Here is a 23,005-nt window from a genome sequence, read left to right on the forward strand (position 1 = left end):
CCAAAATTAATAAATTAAGGACCAGTCTAGATTAATATCCACTTTTTTCGAAAAATTATTTTTGATTGAATATTTGCACAGCCACCTAATAAAATTTCAAGTAATTTTTGTTGCAATTAATGTTTGGATTAAATAATCACGGATAACTCAAAAATAAAGCACTTACGTCTAGGGAATGCTTAAGAAATAAAAAAGTACCATAAAATATCATTTCATTAGAATACTAAAATACAGGGTGTTCCATTTAAGAAAATTCAGAAAATACTTATCCGAGTTTTGACCAACCCTGTATATTAATATTAAACTTTTCGCTATATTATTGTTTAACAATAGTAGACTACATTAGAAATCGTTTGACCATAAATAGAAACTTTGATGATAAATCACCACAATTCTACAGGGTGTGAATATTGCTACGAAATTAACAATAAAACGTAATTATCTTTTAAACTACCTCGTATAATATTACAAATCCCTATATTTTGAGAAAGAAGACATCGAGTAGAATCCAAAAATGTAAAAATATACAGGGTGTTCTATTTTAAAAACAAGTTTGTGTCACCCTGTCAATACGGGTGACCTGTATATCTGAAAATATTTTTAAATTATGGTACTGTCCGGGCCCTAACTTTTATGTAAATAACTTTTTTTCGTATCTCTTACGACAAACGTGTAATTAGACTTTGTCACACTAATGCCCCACCCTGTATCTTAACTGTATGGAATTGGTGAGAAAATAAAACAATTCATAGAAACAATGTATATAATGAATGATATGCATATTTCTTAACAGATCGTTGAAATTTAATACTGTACAGTTTTTTAAAACATTTTTTTAATGTTTAAACATAATCTCATTACTTTTTCTATACTTTTTTAGCACTTGAGCAAAAATTTCCTAAGTGTATTTTTTAGGTTCAAATTTAATTTAATGTAATAAAAATAATTTAAAATATTTTTCTGGTGTCATTTCCCAAAATTAATAATCCATCCGTTAAAGTTAAAGCAGTTAAACCAATATCCATAGTAATGTTTTGTTCTTGCTTAGCTTATTCTTATTCAACCATCACCTTCCAGTTGGCCGATGAAAATTGAGCAACAAAATACATTTTAATATCTGGACTGACGGACCAATCATATGTAACTATTCGATCTTTCGAGTCAATGTTTATTCTGAGTTTATCGTTGACTTCTTGGCATGTGAAAGTAACCTAAAATAAAAAAAATCTGAGAGAACAATAATACTACAACATTGTTGGTTGGTTTGGCCTAATGTGGACTGTGACTTAATATAGTACGCTTCATTAACGTGTTAGTTTGATAGAAACGCTGTATGAAAGATATGAACTCATTGATACTAAACAAAACAGCTACATGAAAATATGAGCATAGACGTCATTCACACTTAAATGTCTGCTTAGACAAATAGTCTGTAACAACCGAAATAGGCACTTTAAGGGCCGGTTGTTCGAAAGCTAATCAACAATGATCATTATCAAATATTTAATTACTGTCACCAACTGTCAATATCAACTTTGTTTGGGTTCCTGAAAACATAATATGAAATTACTTAATCAATTATGTTAATAATTGTTATGTTAATTGATTAACTAATCTCATAATTTTAATCAATTATGTTTTCAGCAACCCAATAAAAGTTGACATTGACAGTTTTGGTGACAGTAATTAAATATTTGATAGTGATCATTGTTGATTAGCGTTCGAACAACCGGCCCTTAATGTTTTATGCTGTAACGAGTAATCAGCCGTGTGATGGATGACCGAAGTTATCGTTAACGTAAAGTTATCCTGTAGTTAAGGTATAATCCTCGAATTGGTGTGATGTATCATATTTAACTTAACTATTTGCGTTATTTCTTGACAGTTCTTGAGTTATCTGATATATCAACTGTCACTTTATAACGCGACGTTAAACCTCAATTTATGAGATAACTCTGTAGTTATGTTAAGGATTGTAAGGTTAGGTTTATATTTTAATTCGTTTTTAGATAGAAATCAAGTGAATATTTAACGTAAAACGCTGTTTCAGGTTGTCCCAGGACCTTGTGTTTCATTTTATTTTTAATAAATCAAATTTAATATCAAACATAAAGCAGCACAAAATTATCAAAAACATAGATCTAAGATAACAATTAAAAACACGTAGGTAATAAAATTAAAACAATAATAAAAATGAAAAAGAAAGCTAATAATTTAAAACTAGAATGGTAATTATACAAAATTATACAAAAATCAAATCGAGAGATACAAATTGAAATTTCTATTTATAAACATCCAAATCCAAGCGTTTTATACTAAATTTACAATCAAGATGCAGTAGAAATAAACAAACCAAGACACGTTAAATGCTACTAGGACCACTCCCGGATTTTAATTTACAATGTACCTATATACATTGTAATTCCCAAATCATGATTTCCAAAGTTTATACATTGCAAATTATGATTCGAGAGTGCTCCTAGTAACATTTAACGTGTCTTGGTTTATTTATTTCTACTGCATCTTGAATGTAAATTTAGTATAAGTACTTCTTTCTATCTACTTTTACGATTCACCACCGAACCATACCGAACAGCGAACAGCAAGCTGTTCTGTCATCGGCAGCCGGTATGTAGGATACCAACTTCTCGTGATTCTCTTTCTCGCTCCAACTTGTACTGATTCTGCATAAGGTTCTCTTTTTAGACAACTTAATATTTTCTTCCGTCCTATAACGTCTAAGAAATAACTCAATGATTCATCTCATAACGGTGGATGATCCATCACACCGAATTTACGTTTTATATTTATGGAGATAGTTATGTTAACTTTAACGCAAACGTTAAAAATAACTTCTGTAATTCATCACACGGCTGATAATTGTTGAATATAAGTTGAAATTTATAAACATATGCAATGTTGCCAGATAAATTTTTGTAAATTATGGAATAAATGCACTGGAATGACTGAAATAGTGACACAAAATGTACTAAACCAACACATTTTGTACAAAAACTTAAAAATAGCGTCGTTTAATGTTATTTGAAGCAAATTTCTTATATCACAAAATTGGAGGTTTTTACTTTAATGACACTTTAGTATCAAAAGTTTGGTTGTTAATTGTATCAACTTGGTACAATTGTACCAACTTTGACAACGCTGTTTTTATGGGCATCGTCCCATCCTTTCAAGCCTGGGGCATGTTCCGATCGTGGTTCCGATCAATCTCTCGCGCTCACTCCAACTTGTACTATTTCAACATCAGGTTCTCTTTGTTACTTCAAACTTTGTAAGTCAAATGTTATTTCTCTTTTTTAACGTTGAAGAAATAACTATCTCATAACGGCGACAGATACATCACACCGAATTTACGTAAATAGTTATGGGCACGTTATTCCTGAAAGTTATCTTAACTTTAACTCAAACGTTAAAGATAACTTCGGTCATCCATCACACGGCTGATTACCACGGAATCTAGGAGGAAGAGGACTTATGGATATATGTGAGCAATTAGATAAACAAATTGCTAATTTAAGAACTTATTTTCAGATGCAAGCTGAGACATCTACTCTACATCGCGCTATTTGCGCCGTAGATGACACAACACCGATCAAACTGAGGGAACCAGAAATGCGCATAAACCACCTCACTAAAGACGAAAAAATGCGCACCTGGATGGGTAAACCTCTGCACGGGCGACATCCCAATGAGGTCAGCCAAGACTATATCGACAATACAGCGTCGAACTATTGGTTGACATCTAGAAAGATGTTCCCTGAAACGGAAAGTTCATTACTGGCAATTCAGGATCAGGTTATACCAACCAGAAATTACCTGAAATATATCGTCAAAGACCCTCAGGTTCAAAACGACAGATGCCGATATGGATGTTAAGCCCAAGAAACCATCCAACATCTTACAGGGGGCTGCCAGGCATTTGCTGCAACTGAATACAAGGAACGGCATCGCGCAGTGGGAAAAATCCTTCATAAAGAGATAGCTATCAAGCTGGGACTTCTCCAAACGGACCATCTCCCATATTATCAATACGTCCCTGAGAGTATGCTTGAGGATGGCAACTACAAGCTATACTGGGACCGCACTGTGCTCACAGACCAAACAGTGGCACATAATAGACCAGATCTCGTACTAGTTAATAAATTAATAAGACAAACAACACTAATTGATGTGGCGATACCTAACAACAATAATCTACGTAGTAAATTTACTGAAAAGATCGCCAAGTACAGAGATCTGGAAATTAAAATACGAAGACAATGGAGAATGCAAAGTACGCAGACGATACCTATTACTATGTCTACTACTGGAGTCATTCCGAAGAACCTCCTCGAAAGTATAAAAAAGCTGGGTCTAAATGAACATTTTTACAAGACCATGCAGAAAGCTGTACTACTCGCAACGGCCAGATGTGTACGAAAATTTTTGGGAGATACACCTGCATACTAAGTCACTTAGGGCTCGATAACACGGAAAGAGTCCCACCAGAGCTCAATCCTTTTGATACCGTAAGTATCTGGAATGAGTCAATTTTCCCCTTAGAGGGAGTGTGAGCCGTATGGCTAAATCTGGAATAATAATACCATATAAATACCAATAAAACCAAAAATTCTGTTTTCTGACCTATAGAATCCTTTAGATTTCTTTTTATTTGAACAGATGTTGCGAATGCCTTCGACAACAAATAATTATTTATTATTTTGTTTACTAGACAACTGGATTTAAATTTGCTTCAGGGTACACCACCATCACAGACAGTTCTGACGACTCTATAAGAAAGAAACATATGTCAACTGATGGTGGTGGCCCCTGAAGCAAATTCAATCTTAACCGATTAACGTTGAGAAAAAAAAATTTGTTTTCAACAAAATTTATTAAAAATATTTAAATGTAACAGTATTCTGTACAAAACGTAAGAAGAAAATTGTTTGTAAATGAAATAATTATTATTGAGAAAAAAACGGTTCCCATATGGGACCACTAGGCGCGAACCCGATAGATGTTCGTTAAGAGTTACTTGGTATGAAAATTGCGAAAACACTCAATACAAAGCACAACAGCATATTTGCAGCACACTGTTCTCCCTAGGCTTAAAAATCCAATTCGTGCGCTTCTTCATTTTTTGTTTTCTGATTTGGTCACAGAAACCACAAAATGATTTAGTCCTTCGTACCGAATATCTCCAATTCGAGAGTCATTTCTTGCAGCTGCGGACACTCTTCCTAGTGCTTTCGGTGGGATTTTATGTCTTATTAGACACATTTGGATGATATCCCGTGTAAATTCCAATTGGCTAATGTTACGGCCAGATTTTCTATACAACTTCCACGCATTTTTAATGTTCGCTTCCACTAGGTATGAAAAAATATGCCAATACCATTTTTCCCGTATTATTCGAAAATACAATTTCCGCTCCTGAAGATAGCTGGTTACAATTTCAATTATCAATAAAACCCACGTCATCTTCATCTGCTGAATTCTCGTCTGTCAAAATGTTAGTATATGAAGATTCTATGTAAACGGCAGAAACAACGTTATTACTTTCGTTTTCCTCCCAAGCTTTACCGAGATCTTCTTTCAAAGAAATTCCTCTAAAAATAAGAAAAGTAAAAAAGAATAGCGGTTCCGTTTGGGAACACCAATATTTTTTGCTTAATTATGAAAAAACAAGATAAAATAATACGAAAAGCCGTACAAGTTGTTTATTAAAGTTTTTAGAAAATCCACGAGGAAAATAAACTTCCTGTAGCTGGCTGTATACCATAAATCACAAAAATACCAAGTTTCTTGTAAAAGGTATATATTAAAATACCCTAAATAAGGGTCACAATACAAAACGTTTTCGGATTAAGGAATCCATCATCAGTGTTTAAAAGCCCTAAAATTAAGTATAACCTAATTAAATGAGATAAAAGTTAAAATTGACAGAGGTTTTCAAGAACAAGAGGTCATACTTACAAAATTTGCATGCCTGAGCCACCAAAATGTATAGGGTAAAAACCCTTTAAATGTAAATAATAAAGATATTTTACATATTTATATAAAATTCATCGGATGTTATAGATAAACCTGGATGTTACCCAGGGCAACACAGGACTCTCCCCACGTGGTTGGAACTTTTTTTGGAGAAAACCTCACATATTGGATTTCAATGGCCAACTGACAAGTGAATTCAAGAGCAACCCGAAATGACATCAAGAACTGTCAATGTAACCTAGTTAGGATAAGAGTTAGTAGTAAGAGTTATCTAATCTATAAGCTATGATTAGATAACTCTTATTTCATAACAACACAATACACATCTTCCATGGTCCAATATCACAACATACTCTGTCAGACTTCTCATACTGTCCTACTCCCCCCCATATTTTACAACCATTTCATTTTTAACCAATTTGATGTCAGGTCTCTGGAGGACTCAGTTTCATCAAGTTACTTTAGTCTCATTTTCAGATAAATATCAGATAAAAACAAAACAGTATTTTTACAATTATCATATCACTTTTTCTATCATTATACAATTTATGTTGGGTCGACTACCAAGAAAGTTATCAGTCATTAAACAATTATCATTTTATCAATACTCTTAAAATCGTACACATATGTACACATTACATACTATTTTGTGTTCCTAGTATAAGGCCTTTACCATTATTTGTCTAATCGTATTGACAATTTCATACCACTAATACAACACCTATTGGTATTGTTGACTGCATAACTTCCTGTAACGTAAACATTTCATTTCCCTATTTTGAATACTTAATTAATGCATTATTTCTAGGAAAAAAAAATCTTTCATATTTTGTGAACATCTTTTATTTTTACTATTTGTAAATTTGATACTGTTTTTTATCTTAAAACATTTAAATTAATCTTTAACGTTGTGGCTGAAGTAATATTACAACTAGGTTACATTGACAGTTCTTGATGTCATTTCGGGTTGCTCTTGAATTCACTTGTCAGTTGGCCATTGAAATCCAATATGTGAGGTTTTCTCCAAAAAAAGTTCCAACCACGTGGGGAGAGTCCTGTGTTGCCCTGGGTAACATCCAGGTTTATCTATAACATCCGATGAATTTTATATAAATATGTAAAATATCTTTATTATTTACATTTAAAGGGTTTTTACCCTATACATTTTGGTGGCTCAGGCATGCAAATTTTGTAAGTATGACCTCTTGTTCTTGAAAACCTCTGTCAATTTTAACTTTTATCTCATTTAATTAGGTTATACTTAATTTAGGGCTTTTAAACACTGATGATGGATTCCTTAATCCGAAAACGTTTTGTATTGTGACCCTTATTTAGGGTATTTTAATATATACCTTTTACAAGAAACTTGGTATTTTTTTTAGAAAATCTTTTGAAAACAAAAAGGAGGATCCTAGTACAAAAAAAGTAATAAAGGAAACACTTACACGAGACAAATGTTCATATTTTGGTACAAACAAAACCAACCGTAAATTCAAAAATTTATTACTATAAAACTAAATTTGAGTTGTTCATTCAAGAAGAGGAAACCTTGAACTACAAATAGGCCGAATCTCTCTGCGAAATTTCACCAAATAATATGGTAAATAGACTCGGATGCGCACGCAATTTGTTGGCTCCATATGGTACCCGTAAACGTTAATGGGTTAAGCTGTCTCTCGATCTAATTGACTGTTCTTACCTTAGAACCTCTATGAAATTCTGGCAAAACTGTCGACTTTTCCACGCCATCGACACTAATCTTCCCATTTCTGTTAATAACAAACGTGCCTTCCTTGCATTGCTTTACATTTTTTGGCAGTTCATCCAATCCTTCACATACAAGACCCACTACTGCATCGCTCGGGTGACCTTCTAAAAACTATAAACAAGATTATATTGGGCAAATATTTCATTCTTGATATTAATACACTTGAGTCCAGTGCGTGCGTCATTAATACCTGGCGAGATAAAATACATACTTTTTATCTAGCATCATTGTCTTCCACAAAGGAACTACAACGTTAACGAAGTTTTATTGTTTCATACAGTCAATGGACCTTTAAATATGAGAAAACCGCGAAGTGCTACCATTTAAAGGGGTGCGTTTTTGAGAAAGGGGTGAATTAGTCCCTAGGCACAGGGCGAATTAAGGTGAGTTATTTGGCGAGACATTTGGTACAAACACGTCTACAGGAAAATTGTTCCAGGTTAATTTTACTATCGAAATATCACATTATGAAATCAAAAATATTTTTTTGTACAAAAATATATTCAAAAGAAAAGCAAGAAAAAAACACGAAAGATAGCAATTTTGCTTTTTGTCCCTTAACTTTTTTCCACGGGGATATAGGTATAGGCATTATCTCACAGAAAGAAAACTTCAGCCTTTCCTCTTTAAAATGACGTTCAGTAGAAGTCTCCATGATTTACAGTTGTCAAAATATGATTTTTCAAAGTTCGTCACTCACAGCGATTTTGGGCCATTTTCCTTGTTACTTTGGAAACATTGTTCTGTAACCTTTTTCTACGCAGCTTTAGGTGTATGCAATGTCATATTTAATAGGAAGAAAAGTCCATTACCTTTAAAACTGTCAATCGTAGAAGGCTGTATGACTAGTTTTAAGCAAGATATGATTTTTCAAAATTTTATACTTTTAATGATTTTTTATATATTTCACGATTATTTTTAAGTTTCTCATTATAACTTTTTTTATTGTATATTTAGGTATATTGTGTAATAAAACAGCAAGCTTATTTTCTTTGCTGTATTGTAAATGGTGTATTGTAAAAAATTCTAGAACTAACTTTAAACAAGATATGCTTCTTCAAAATGTGACATATACACATGCAATTAATAGGTCCCACTAAGTTGGAGCCATATGGAAAACTTTTTTATTATTAACTTTATGAAAAAAATATTCTTTATAAAATGATCTTCATAGTCTAAAATCTAAGATGCAATCATCAGATATAAAATTGTATCAATAGTGTACGAGGTATGTTAAAAATATGAATTTTGCTCAAAAGTACCTTTATATGTCACAATATCGAAAAGTGTTATTAAGAAAAGTTATTTGGAATTAAAAAGTATGTTATAATGTGCAATTATATTTTTTTAATTGAAATTTTAAAATTTTTCTCAAATTACGGATACACTTGTTTAAAAAAAATCTTGTTTAAAAATAGTCCTAGAATTTTTTGCAATACACCATTTTAATGTAAAGAAAATAAGCTTTTTTATTTCACAATGTGAATACCTAAATTTACAAGAAAAAAAGTCATAATGAGAAATTTAAAAAATCATCATAAAAATATCAAAAATCATTAAAAGTATAAAACCTTGAAAAAGCATAACTTGCTCAAAAATAGTCGTACAACCCTATACAATAGACCATTTTAAAGGTAATTGACTTCTCTTTCTACTAAATGTGACATTGCATATACCTAGAAATGCGTAGAAAAAAGTTACACAACAATGTTTGCGAAATAATCGGAAAAATTGCCCAAAAATGCTGTGAGCGGCGAACTTTGAAAAATCCTGTTTAAGAAACTATGAATCATAGAGGCTTCTACCAAACGTCTGTTTAAAGAAGAAGGATGGAAATTATTTTTCGCTGAAGCAATGCCTATACCTATATCCCTGTGGAAAAAAGTAATGATACAAAAAACAAAATTGCTTTCTTTCTTGTTTTTTTCTTGCTTTTCTTTTGACTTTAAAATGTGATATTTCGATAGTAAATTTAATGTGGAACAATTTTCCTATAGACGTGTTTGTACCAAAAGTTCATAGAACTCACCCTAATTTACCCCGTGCCTAGGGACTAATTCAGCCATTTCTCAAAAACGCACCCATTTAAATGGTAGCACTCCGCGAATTTTTCAAATCTAGAGGTCCATTGACCACATGAGACAATAAAATCCCGTTAACGTTGTAGTTCCTTTTAGTTCTTTTATTTTGAACATAATCAATAGCCTAATATGAAACTATAAAAATAAAGACAAACCAGATATCGCCTGTTAGTCTGGGCTGCTTATCGGAGATTAGGCCATTTTTGGGAAAAGTTATTTACCAGCAATTTTATTGCTGGAATCGAATCTTATGATTGTATATATTAATAATATAGGTATGCAAAGTCCGCAGATAGTGTGCTACTTTTTTTATAAACAAAATGGCGCCCGAAAATCGTGTTTTTTTCAATTTTTGCTCTGTAACTACAAAGATTTTAACTTTACACCAAAAACACTCAAATATAAATTCAGCGCAATTAAATTCTGCATAGAGACATGTTTTTTCCGATTAGTTAGACGAAAACTTTCTCCGGAAAAAGCGGGTTTTTCCAACAAAATCTTTAATTTTCAACTAAACTTTTAGATAAGTAATTGTTAATCAATAATTAAATAGCTTGGTAACGTAAAAGCCCTTTTCGTATAGATTATACTTCCAGAAGCTGATGGAAATTGAATAAACAATTTAGCAACAATTGAATTGTTAATTAAAAATTTACGGTTGCTATAATAACCACAATAATTATGATGCATAAGAATAACTATGATTTTTTCATAAAAAAATACTATACCTATCTAATGTACTTTACAGAAATGAAATTGGACTATTTAGGCGGCCTCAGGAATATTTTAAAATTATAAAGAATTTTTTGGCTTATAAACAAATAGAATATCTCGGGAAATATTAAACTAAATTAAATTGTAAAAATGGTATTCGAAAAGCAGCGCTAGGACGCTTCATTTAAAAGAAAAAACGTTTAATTATTATGAGTAGTTCCTGAGATACAACCGGTCAAAGTTGACCGGAATTTACGGCAAAGATATAAACAAGAAAATCATAATTTTCAAACCATCACCTTTTTATTTTTGTCCTCTTTCTCCACACCAATTTTCATATCCTTAAAATACTCATAACATATATTATTATAATAAAAACTATCGATAATACGTGTGAAAATTGCCAAAAATGGCAAAATTCCAATCAAAAATTAGGTTGATGAAAATGTAACCCTCAAAGTTCAAAATCGGTATACGTTAAAAAAATGCATTTTCTCGGCTTCCCATGGGGCAATTTCCTTCATTCTTTTTTTGTTCCCAAGTAACTCGAGTAGAGCCATCGAACTAACGCAATATTAAATGTCAAACTTGCTTTTGTTTTGCTATAATAAATTTATTTTTTTTATTATAACACAAAATTTTAATTTGTTTAAATAAAAATTGTTTAAATGATTATACAGCTTTCAAATGAGAATATTTATGTTTTTAACTTTAAAAGGTACACTTGTAGTAAGTTTATCTAAAAAAAAAGCCTACAACTGGAAAAATATGTAGTTTTCTGTTCTTATAAATAAATTAATCTATTATAACAAAACAAAAGCAAGTTTGACATTTAATAATACGTTAGTTCGATGGCTCTACTCGAGTTATTAGGGAACAAAAAAAGAATGAAGGAAATTGATCCATGGGAAGCCGAGAAAATGCATTTTTTTAACGTATACCGATTTTGAACTTTGAGGGTTACATTTTCTCCAACCTAATTTTTGATTGGAATTTTGCTATTTTTGGCAATTTTCACACGTATTATCGATAGTTTTTATTATAATAATATATGTCATGAATATTTTAAAGATATTAAAATTGGTGTGGAGAAAGAGGACAAAAATAAAAAGGTGATGGTTTGAAAATTATGATTCTTTTGTTTATATCTTTGCCGTAAATTCCGGTCAACTTTGACCGGTTGTATCTCAGGAACCACTCGTCATAATTAAACGTTTTTTCTTTTGAAAGAAGCGTTCTGCCGCTGTTTTTCGAGTACCGTTTTCACAATTTAATTTAGTTTAATATTTTTCGAGATATTCTATTTGTTTATAAGCCAAAAAATTGTTTATAATTTTAAAATATTCCAGAGGCCGCTTAAATAGTCCAATTTCAATTCTGTAAAATACATTAGATAGGTATAGTATCTTTTTATGAAAAAATCATAGGTATTCTTATGCATCATAATTATTGTCGTTATTATAGCGACCGTAAATTTTTAATTAACAATTCAATTGTTGCTAAACTGTTCATTCAGTTTACATCGGCTTCTGGAATTATAATCTATACGAAAAGGACTTTTACATTACCAAGATATTTAATTATTGATTAACAATTACTTATCTAAAATTTTAGTTGAAAATTAAAGATTTTGTTGGAAAAACACGTCTCTATGCAGAATTTAATTGCGGTAAATTTTTATTTGCGTGTTTTTGGTGTAAAGTTAAAATCTTTGGAGTAATAGAACAAAAATTGAAAAAACACGATTTTCGGGCGCCATTTTGTTTATAAAAAAAAGTAGCACACTATCTGCGGACTTTGCATACCTGTATTATTAATACATACAATAATAAGATTCGATTCCAGCAATAAAATTGCTGGTAAATAACTTTTCCTTGTATTTTGCTAATTAGCCCAGAGTATGTTATTAAAGTAAAGACACATGTAATTTTTATAAACGCTCTAGAATCAGTACATCGAAAAGAGATATGTACAAAAATGGCGCTTCTCAGAATTTAAGTACATACAATTATTTGTGACGTTTCTGGTTTGTTTACTTGTCACTGTCAGTTGGTTGGATTTTTGTTGTTGTTTATTTGGGTTTATATGACTGCGGACACTAAATCCATTCGCCAACGGTTGGATTTTTTGTTGTTATATTGCCCTGTTTTTGCATTTAGAAGTTATTTATATTAAACAAACAGTTGTTTTTACAAGCAAGAAATAGCTTCCTTCAGAACAACATTTTTACAACCAATTTTATACTGGAGTTTGAAATTTTACGGTAATTGTGTTAATTTACATACAAAATTAACCTCATTTACAAGAGAAGAAATGGTTGTGTTTAAGTTTACGTAAAAGTGAAATAGGTAAATAAGAAAATGAAAATATTTTATTTTCAAATAATTATATTATAACAATTATAACAAATATTTGAGGCCGTGAGAGCCAGAGTGGCCTAGCTGATTTTAACATTACTTTACACAATCAAAGAAAATGATCAGAAGCTAACAATGTCCGATTGTTTTAGTAGTTTTATGTTGATCAAGAATCATTATTGGTCAACATACAATTACTAAAACAATCGGACATAGGGCTTTTCATCGATTGTCATTTGTTTCGAGCTTCTGTCATATGTTGTATAATCTGTGTATAATATTAATATACACGGATTATACGACAAATGACAGAAGCTCGAAACAAATGACTGTGAATGAAAAGCCCTATTGATAGCTTCTGATCATTTTCTTTGATTATACAGGGTGAGTCACCACTAACGGGACGGAAGATTACACCGAAACGGTAAAAGATTTGAAAAAAATTTAAATTGAATAGTTTGTAAGTTGATAAAAGCTACATTTTAAAATTATTTTGAAATATACAGGGTGTCCCAATAAATGGCGGCGTATCAAAGTTATATTTTTTCTTATGGAATACCCTGTATTTTATTGCATTTTTTAATTTTCCACAAAACATAAGGTATAGTTTCATAAGGCTTCCCTATACCTATGTACAGAGTGTTCTGAGTTATGTTGACTTTTCTTAAAATATAAAGTTTTAAAAGGAGGCTTATTCTCAAGTTATTTAAGAAATTATAAAAACATTACTTTTACATCTAAATAATTGGATATTGGTTGAATGTATTCCATGATTAATTATTATACATTTGTCTACAGGGTGTTCAAAATCAATAGTTTCATTAGTGGGGTATTCAATGTGTCATATGATGCGTATTTTAAATGGAACACAATGTATATTAATAAATAATTATACTTAACAAATTTACCTCTTTCGAATGGTATATGGATGTCCTATACCTAGGTCTCATAGTTTTTGCATAATTTACAATTATTTAAATTCTTACTCTTTAAATCGATTTTAAAACAAAAGGTGAAGTTAATTAATGTCATTGTATGACATTGTCATTTTATGATAATATGGTCTTCTAATTATCTTATAATTAATGCATTCCATGATTGATTATTACACATTTATTTACAGGGTGTTCAAAATTTACAGTTTCATTATTAGATTATTCAATGTAGCATAATATGATGGGTATTTTATTAGAACACCATGTATATTAATCAAAGATTGTACTAAACACAGGTTCCTGGGTTAGGAAGTGCAGCATTTACAATATTTTTAATATAGCCTCATTTAAAAAAATTCATCTTGGTCAATCCTGGTGACCTAGGTGGCCAAATATATGGACCGAATCTATCTATCCATTTATTTCTAAATTTTATGTTGAGGTTGTTCGTAACATCACGTCAAAAATAAGCAGGAGCTCCGTCCAATTGGAGCCACATGTTTGTTCGCACGCTAAGTGGAAGGTTTTAAGAAGGATTCAAAAAACTTGTTTTAGGAAATTTAAAAAAGTTGCTCCATTCAGATTTTCGTCAAAAAAATATGGGTCGATAACGTACTGGCTCAGAATACTGCCCCAAACATTAACACTTCATCGGTGTTGGCGATCAACAGTAAAATGTTTGTTTACTGTATCATAATAAAATGAAAGCTATGTCTATTAACTAGATGATTATTATTAAAAGTAGGTAGATTCGTCTGTACACAATACATTCTTAAAAAAAAATTAGGATCTTCTCCAAATTCTAAAGTCTATAAACGAAAAGTTAAACGTTCCTGTTCTGTCTAATGCTGGTGTAGTTGAGTTTTATATGGATGATAGTGGTTTTTCTTATGTATTCTACGTACACTTGTTTGACTGATCTCCAATTGACTCGACATTTTTCACGTAGGTACTAGTATTTGGGTTTTCCGTAACAGAAAGCAGGATATCAAGTTCGTTGACGTCATCAAAAATAAATGGTTTATTTTTATTTAACTTTTCCTATCTATGCAACATTACCAGCAGCACGGAATCTATCGAGACATTTCTCAAAAACGTCCTTTTTTGGGTGTCTTCTATCAGGATACTTTTAAGCGTAAACTTTAGAAGCTAAGAGAAAATTTTAAAAATATTCCCCAATGCAAAGTAGCATATCTACTCTTTCAAAGATAGTGTGATTATTCATTTTTAGGAACAATTAAATTTGAATGTAATTGGCTCTTCCAAAGCCATTTTAAGTAAAAAAAAAATTGAATATCATACACGGATGTTTATAGTTTTGATAATTACCAGACCGTACTGTCATAAACTGACAATGTCATACAATGACATTAATAATATTTTGTTTTAAAATCGATTTACAGATTAAGAATTTAAATAATTGTAAATTACGCAAAAACTATGACACCTAGGTATAGGACATTCATATACCATTCGAAAGAGGTAAATTTGGTTAGTATAATTATTTATTAATATACATGGTGTTCCATTTAAAATAAGCATCATATCACATATTGAATACTCCAATAATGAAACTGTAAATTTTGAACACCCTGTAGACAAATGTGTAATAATTAATCATGGAATACATTCAACCAATATCCAACTATTTAGATGTAACAGTAATGTTTTTATAATTTCTTAAATAACTTGAGAATAAGCCTTCTTTTAAAGCTTTACATTTTAAGAAAAGTCAACATAACTCAGAACACTCTGTACATAGGTATAGAGAAGCCTTATGAAACTATACCTTATTTTTGCGGACAATTAAAAAGTGCAATAAAATACAGGGTGTTCCATAAGAAAAAAATATAATTTTGATACGCCGCCATTTATTGGGACACCCTGTATATACCAACATAATTTTAAAATGTAGCTTTTATCAACTTACAAACTATTCAATTTAAATTTTTTTCAAATCTTTTACCGTTTCGGTGTAATCTTCCGTCCCGTTAGTGGTGACTCACCCTGTATAAAGTAATCTTAAAATCAGTTAGGCCACACTGGCTCTCATGGCATCATTTAGTGTCACTAATGATATTAAAAGAATTTATGTTGCCTACTTCAAATGTAGATGTAATTCTGCACCTGTAGGTTCTATTTGTTTGACAACGTCAAATTTATAAATTTAATCCGTGATCGGAGCAGTACCCACTTTCTGTCACATGCTGTTGCGTGGAATAGATTTCCGACTTATTTCGTATGCTTTAAATGATGACGCACGGGTAAAGAACCCTGGACTCAAGTGTATTTAACAATGCCTTGCTATAGAACAAGGAATAGAAATCAGAACTATAATATTGAGATGTTACATATTTTCTGTGCTTTTATATGGAGTTGAAACGTGGACAATTACGGACGGAATTGAAAAAAGACTTATCAGCTTTGAGATGTGGTGTTATGTTATCATGGTCACAACACATAACGAACACGGAAACATTAAGAAAGATGAAAAAAGAAAAGGAAATCCTCAACACTATGAAGGAAAGAAAAATGAGCTACTCCGGTCACATACAATCCGACAAGCGAGAACTATCGGCTGACCTTCTCGTATTGTGTATTTCTTGCTGTGAATTTTCGCTCAAGGTCACGCGCCAGCTCTGGCTTGCCGGATTGTACTAAGAAATGAAAAATATGAGTTGATGCGATTGGTTGTACAAGGGACAGTTTAAGGAAAAAGAGGACAGGGTAGACGACGCACGTCCTGGTTGAAAAATTTAAAGCAGTGGAATGGAGAAACAGCAATTGAACTCTTCAGAATCGCTGCAGATAGAGTACAATGGGCCATGATGATCACCAATGTCCTTAAAGGATGACGCACATGAAGAAGAACAATTTCTTTAAAAACTGAAGCATTAAAAGTAGCTTTATATGTTTAACATATAATTTAATCCATAAATACGGGACGTACATCATTGTGTTAACTTCTACAGACCAGTAACAAGATAAAGTTGGGTAAACATTTGATCTGTCGCATCGGAAAGGCAAAAAGTGCATTCTTGATTATGAGCTCTGTGTTCAAGAGCCATGACATCACTCTAAAAACAAAGATAAGGCTCCTTAAATGTTACGTGTACTCAGTGCTTTTATACGAAGTAGAAACGTGGACCTTGAAGGCGGAAACTCTATCTAAACTTCAAGCTTTTGAGCTATGGTTGTACAGAAGGATCCTGAAGATACCATGGACAGACAAAGTCACCAATGAAGAAGTACTACGGAGGATGAACACAACCGCAGATTTAGTCAACATCGTGAAGGGCCGTAAGCTGCAGTACTTAGGGCATATAATGAGAAATCAAGGCAGATACGAGCTACTCCAGTGCATTTTACAAGGTAAAATTGAAGGAAAAAGGGCCCCAGGACGAAGAAGAATATCCTGGCTTGCTAACCTGAGAGCATGGTATAGAAAGACCTCAACACAACTATTCCGTATAGCAACTAACAAAGTAATCATAGCCAGAATGATCGCCAACATTCGGAACGGACAGGCACTCTAAGAAGAAGAAACATTTGATATGAAAAGTTGAATTTCGATTAATAAACAAATAAGTCATGGTGTGGAAAGAAAAGTCTTGTAAGTCTTGTCTTGTCAGTATTGTCTTTGTAAGTCATCACTTGAAATATCAAATATATGAATTTAAAATTTAAAGACTACTGTATAGAGAACTGCAAGGGCTTTCAAACGATATCTTTGAAAACTAAAATAATCGAAAATGACGGAAAATGTGCCCCCTTTAATAAAAAATTGATCTGTCGCTGGGTTTTTCAAAAATGTTGTTACCGTTCTGTTCCTAATATTATACAGGGTGTGCCAAAAGAAGCGCGACGGCCTTCGGAACGGAAGACAGCAAAAACACGGGTTCAATATTTTAAAAAAATCTATCGACTGGTACCAAACACGACCCTTTCTAGAGCGTGGAGGGAAGCAACTTTGAAATATTAAATAGAAATCCACATTTTTATTGCAGATTTGGAGTCCTCGGAAAAAACGATATCGCAATACCAATCAACGGCAACACCATAGATAAAATTATAGAAACGGTCTAATATATCGAGAAACGCACTTCCAAATGAAAAACCAAAAAAAACACGGGATGAATATTTTTTAAAAATTTATCAAACTCGACACCGCCCTCAAGGTGGGGCTGGGGACAACTTTGAAATCTTTTGGAAAACCAGATTTTTTATTACAAGTTAGGATACTATGTGAAAAAGTAAACAATATTTATCTGAACTTTTTATCGAATCGTGATAGATGGTGCTGTAATCACTGAAAAACATATATAGATCCGAAGTCCGCAAACTAATTTTTATGGTACTGAATACAGTTATTTATAAGAACGTTTTGTAGAATTAGAACCTGCAATAAAAAATAGGGGTTCGTATTAATTTAATATCTTTATCTTTAACGTCTAATAGGGCGGAGGTCATGTTTGTTGTCATTAGGTAGATTTTTGACAAATATTGAACACGTGTATTTTGTTTTTTTTTTATTTAGAGGTGAATTTCTAGAGATATTAGGCCATTTGCATAATTTGTCTAGTGTATAAGGATTAGAGCTTCACGATGCGATACAATATGGATACTTTTTAAGTATTGAGTATTGTATCGGTTATTATGCCAATGAAGTATCGTATCGAGTATCGATATCGGCAATACTTTCTTATAAAAATATCGTATTGATATTGATTTCGATACGATATCGATACAATACTCGATAAAATATCGACATAAAAAGGATTATACATCTGAGCTGTGTAGGCCCTTTATGCCCACTTTTGCATGCTTGGCAAATGGACATTATTCTAAAAATATTACGAATATTGCTTATGTAATGTATATTCTTATAAAGATTGAATATGGCTGAATGCTTATTTAAAAGTCGACAAATACTTACTAATTTGTATTGTTTAAAAACTACTTTTGAAAATATAGGGAAATCCCCGGAGATTCGGAATAAATCGAAATTTAGTATTTGTTAAAAATTATTTTTGAGTCATCATCACTTATATGTACTTCCATAATATTGCCATACAAATACCACATGATAATATAAACAGTGTAATCATAACAGACATTTACTCACTCTCAAGAATTTCAAGTTCATGCACTCAAGTGTAAAATATTATAACAGCTGATGCTTGGGTTGCAGATCACTTATACTTTTATGTAATAAATAATTATGATCTAAATACCTCTTCCGTATCGACAATACAAGAGTATTGTATTGATTTCAGATAATGAAGATCGTATCGACATTAATATTGCTAAATGTATTGTATCGGTATCTTATTGATTTTCGATACGATATCAATACAATATAGATATTTTTATCGAATATCGTGAAACTCTAATAAAGATAAACCTTTTTGTTTAAGTAGTCAAATCTGCAATAAAAATGGGGGTTCCTATTTAAGATTTTGAAGTTACCCCCACCAAACACCTCAGAGTGGGGGGTTTGGGGGTCGTGTTTGGTGTCATTTAAGAGATTTTTGAAAATCATTGAACAGGTTTCAGTTTTTCGATCCGATGTTCGTTTCGCGAAATATTCGACCGTCCCGCTACTTTTGACACACCGTATAGGTAAAGAAAGATATACACTACAATTGGCTACACTTCGCTCGGTGTAGAACTGACAGCTTCTCAGAGAAAAATGAAAATTCTTTGAAAATCTAATTGAATGGCATTCTATTTTGACGGTTTTATTAAACTATATGAGCTGCAGGTAAAAAAGAAATAAATCCCTAAAGTCAGGTCCTAGCTACTTTCACAGATAACCTTGAACGTCCAGTGTAAAATGGCACTAAACAATTTAGTAATATGAAATATGTTTATACAATAATGTACATATTTTTGTTTGGATACCTGCAGTTAAGAATAATTATCAATTATCTTTTAATTATTGTTTGCTTCTGTTAATTATAGCCACTTTCTAATCACAATTGAATTTCTTCAGTATACCAATTTGTATATTGTCATTAGTAATAAATACTAAGTGTAAAGCAAATGGTTCCTTTGACCTTTGGACTTTCACATCAAAAGTTGTTCCAAAATACAATTTTTATAATTAAATTTAGATTGAAAATAAAACACATTACTAAAAATTATAATGGCAACTGAGACACGATACAGACATTGTTTAAAAAGTAACAGTTGGCAACGCTATGAATAAATTTGTTTGATTCTAATTGAGACAGTCAGCGGATATCACCACTAGTTCTGTCAGGGTTGCAATGTCACGCGTATCTACGATAAATCCAAAATGCATAGACACTAAGTTTTTCTGCTAATGTTATAATTTTATTCGGTTTGTTTGTTATCACTTTGGTTGTTAATTTTAATGTTGTGTTATATAAATTAATTTTTTAAGAGAGATATTAGGATGTTTGATATCCATTCTTGTAGTATTCTATTATTTTTTGTATTAGTTTTAATAGTTGTTTGGTCAGATCTTGTCCTCCGTACTTTAGGAGTTCGTTTGATATTCTGTTCTTTGCTGGTGTTATTTTTTAATTTCCTTAATGCTTCCTTCATTTCTTCGTTTGTCGTAACTTCAGGTGTTGGTCGTTCATTATCGTCACCTTTAGCAAATAGAGATCGAAAATAGTCTACCTATGTTTCCTTCTGAATGTGTTTCGTTTTTATCAGTTCGTTCATCTCCTTTCTTTCTTCTCTGATCACTTTTCATATTTCGTTTTGTGTTCCGAAAAAGTAGTGTTCCACGTGTTTTGAGAAACTCTCCAATTGTTCCCTTTTTTGTTTGTCTGACTAAAGTATTCGTTTAGTTTCTTATTCGTTTATAGTGTTTGTATGCCTGTTATGTTTGTTTTGTTCTGTATTGTAAAAAGGCTTTCTCATTTTCTCCACATTTTTTCTTCACTTCCTCTCTAAACCATGAAGTTTTCTTTTTTGATACGTTAGTATTCGTTACTTTCCTCTCTAGAAGTGATTCTGTTGCTGCGTTAATTATGTTTTTCTTCTTCTTAGCCTTCTATCGTCCACATTTGGACATAGGCCTCTCCCAACTCCTTCCATCGGTCTCTATTCTTTTATTTTTGGCATACCCATTAGAGATTCAGCCAGTTACAAGTTACATGTTTTAGCCCTAACTAACCTAAATAATCCTAACTACCCTAAGCGGATATCCGAAAGAAAAATCAATAAATATAACAAAAGGGACATTAACTGGGACACACACTTCTCGTCCAGGGACCCATCAGGACATTTTCGTACAAGTCTCTATCCTGAGCTACATATTTCCAATTTCTTCCGGCTACTCTTTTAATATCATCAACCCACCTCATCTGTGGTCTTCCTCTCGGTCGTTTACTTTGGTAAGGTATCCAATGTTGTATTGTTGCATTCCAACGTTGGTCTTTTTGTCTAGCAGTGTGGAATGCGAAGCTCCATTTAAGTTTGGCAACTTTTGTTGTTATGTTCTCGACTGTTGTTTTTGATCTTACCCAGTCGTTCCTCTTTTTATCTGACAGTGGTATACCTAACATTGCTCTTTCCATTGCTCTTTTTGGACTAGTCTACTATCTGGTTGTATCATAGTTGCATTTCATATATATTATGTATTAGTTGTCTATATCTCGAATATATTCTACAATTATTAATAGTTTGTTCTATGGCCCACATTTCGATACTATCAAACGCCTTTTCATAGTCTACGAAGGCAAGAAATACGGGTAGTTGGTATTCATTTGCTTTCTCTATCAATGTTCTCATTGTCAGCAGATGGTCTGATGTACTTTATATATCCTTTGCGGAAGCCAGCCTGTTCCACCGGTTGGTAACTTTCCATTTTGTAGGTCAACCGGTTGTTAATAATTCTCATAAATAGTTTGTATACTTGACTGAGCAACGATATAGGTCTATAATTCTGTAGGTCACATTTGTCCCCTTTTTTGCGTAAGAGTATTACTAGACTTTCGTTCCAGTCGTTAGGGATCTTGCTATTATGGAGATATTTATTAAATAGCTCTGTTAGTATACTTACGGATTGTTACTATTTTGCTTGTTTTCAAGAGCTCCGCAATTATAACGTTGTGTCTTTAGCTTTATTATTTTTTAGTTCTTTTAAAGCTCTTTCTATTTCGAATCCCTTTATATTTGGTAGTACTTCTGATCCCGCGTTTTTTTATTTTTCTTTTGACGTTCTCCTTTGTTGATTAATTAGGCTAGCTTTGCAAGCTGTAAAAGGTTTTGAAGAAGTCTTCGACTACTTTTGTTATTTTATATTTGTCCTTCTCTTCCATATTATTGGCGTCTTTAATTTTGATGATTTTTGTACACCCTTAATTATGCTACCTTTGAGTTTTTCTAATATTCCATTCTCAGCAATCTTCTCTGACATTCTATTTTATATAAGTATTCCGTATTTAGTCCTTCGACTCTGATTTTTGTTTGTGTTGGTGCCACTCTTTTGGGTGTGAAGTATTTCATAATGATTCTTATTTTACATAATACTATAATAAAATCACAATAAATATGCTCTAGAAATAAACAAGACACTTGAATGTTACGAAGAGCACTCCCTAATCATGATTTACAATGTATAAACATTCTAAATCATGATTTGGATTGGTAAAATGTATATAGATTGTAAATCATGATTTGGGAGTGCTCTTCGTAACATTCAACGTGTCTTGGTTTGTTTATTTCTAGTGCATCTTTATTGTGATTTTAGTATAGGCTGTGGTGTGGTTTAGTATAGGGGTTAGTGAGCTTGGAGAGGTAGTACCTTTGTATCGGTTTGACTGAACACTGGTCCTCACAAGCTCACAGGGCTAGATGAAGCGAATATAGCTCTTCCAAGTGGAGCCTTAGCCTCTCTCTAGTGAAGACCGTAATGCGTGGTGAAGAGCCACATCCTACACGAGGTGCCCCTGTTAACGCTGAACATTACGGATCTAGACCGGAAGGTCGATAAATATTCCTGAAAATGGTAAGCAGCATTTCCAGTACCATGTTGGGGCGTATGGAAATTTATCCAGGACCGGCCTAATATTGGATAGTAGGAGGCAAGACTGCAGCAGTTTGATTGGCTTCTATACTGCGACTCACCAACCCGTTCGGCAAGCGTGGTGTTTTATGTTGCCAACATCCCCTCAA

At 32.3% G+C, this 23,005-nt stretch overlaps 1 protein-coding gene across 2 annotated transcripts in view; it reads right to left on the minus strand.

Moving 5' to 3' along the window:
• Positions 1–749: 749 nt before the first annotated feature.
• The window catches only part of LOC114325758 (cytokine receptor-like factor 3), a 79,552-nt gene continuing 57,296 nt past the window's right edge, over positions 750–23,005 (minus strand). For both annotated transcript variants that reach the window (XM_028273893.2, XM_028273892.2), the window contains 2 exons: positions 7,694–7,873; positions 750–1,211 (listed from right to left, as the gene is read on the minus strand). In XM_028273893.2, coding sequence (XP_028129694.1) covers positions 1,056–1,211; positions 7,694–7,873 — 336 coding nt within the window. In that variant the 3' untranslated portion in view covers positions 750–1,055. The remainder of the gene's footprint in view (positions 1,212–7,693; positions 7,874–23,005) is intronic.

The sequence above is a fragment of the Diabrotica virgifera genome, chromosome 7 (assembly GCF_917563875.1).
Source record: "Diabrotica virgifera virgifera chromosome 7, PGI_DIABVI_V3a".
Taxonomy (NCBI): Eukaryota; Metazoa; Arthropoda; class Insecta; order Coleoptera; family Chrysomelidae; genus Diabrotica; species Diabrotica virgifera.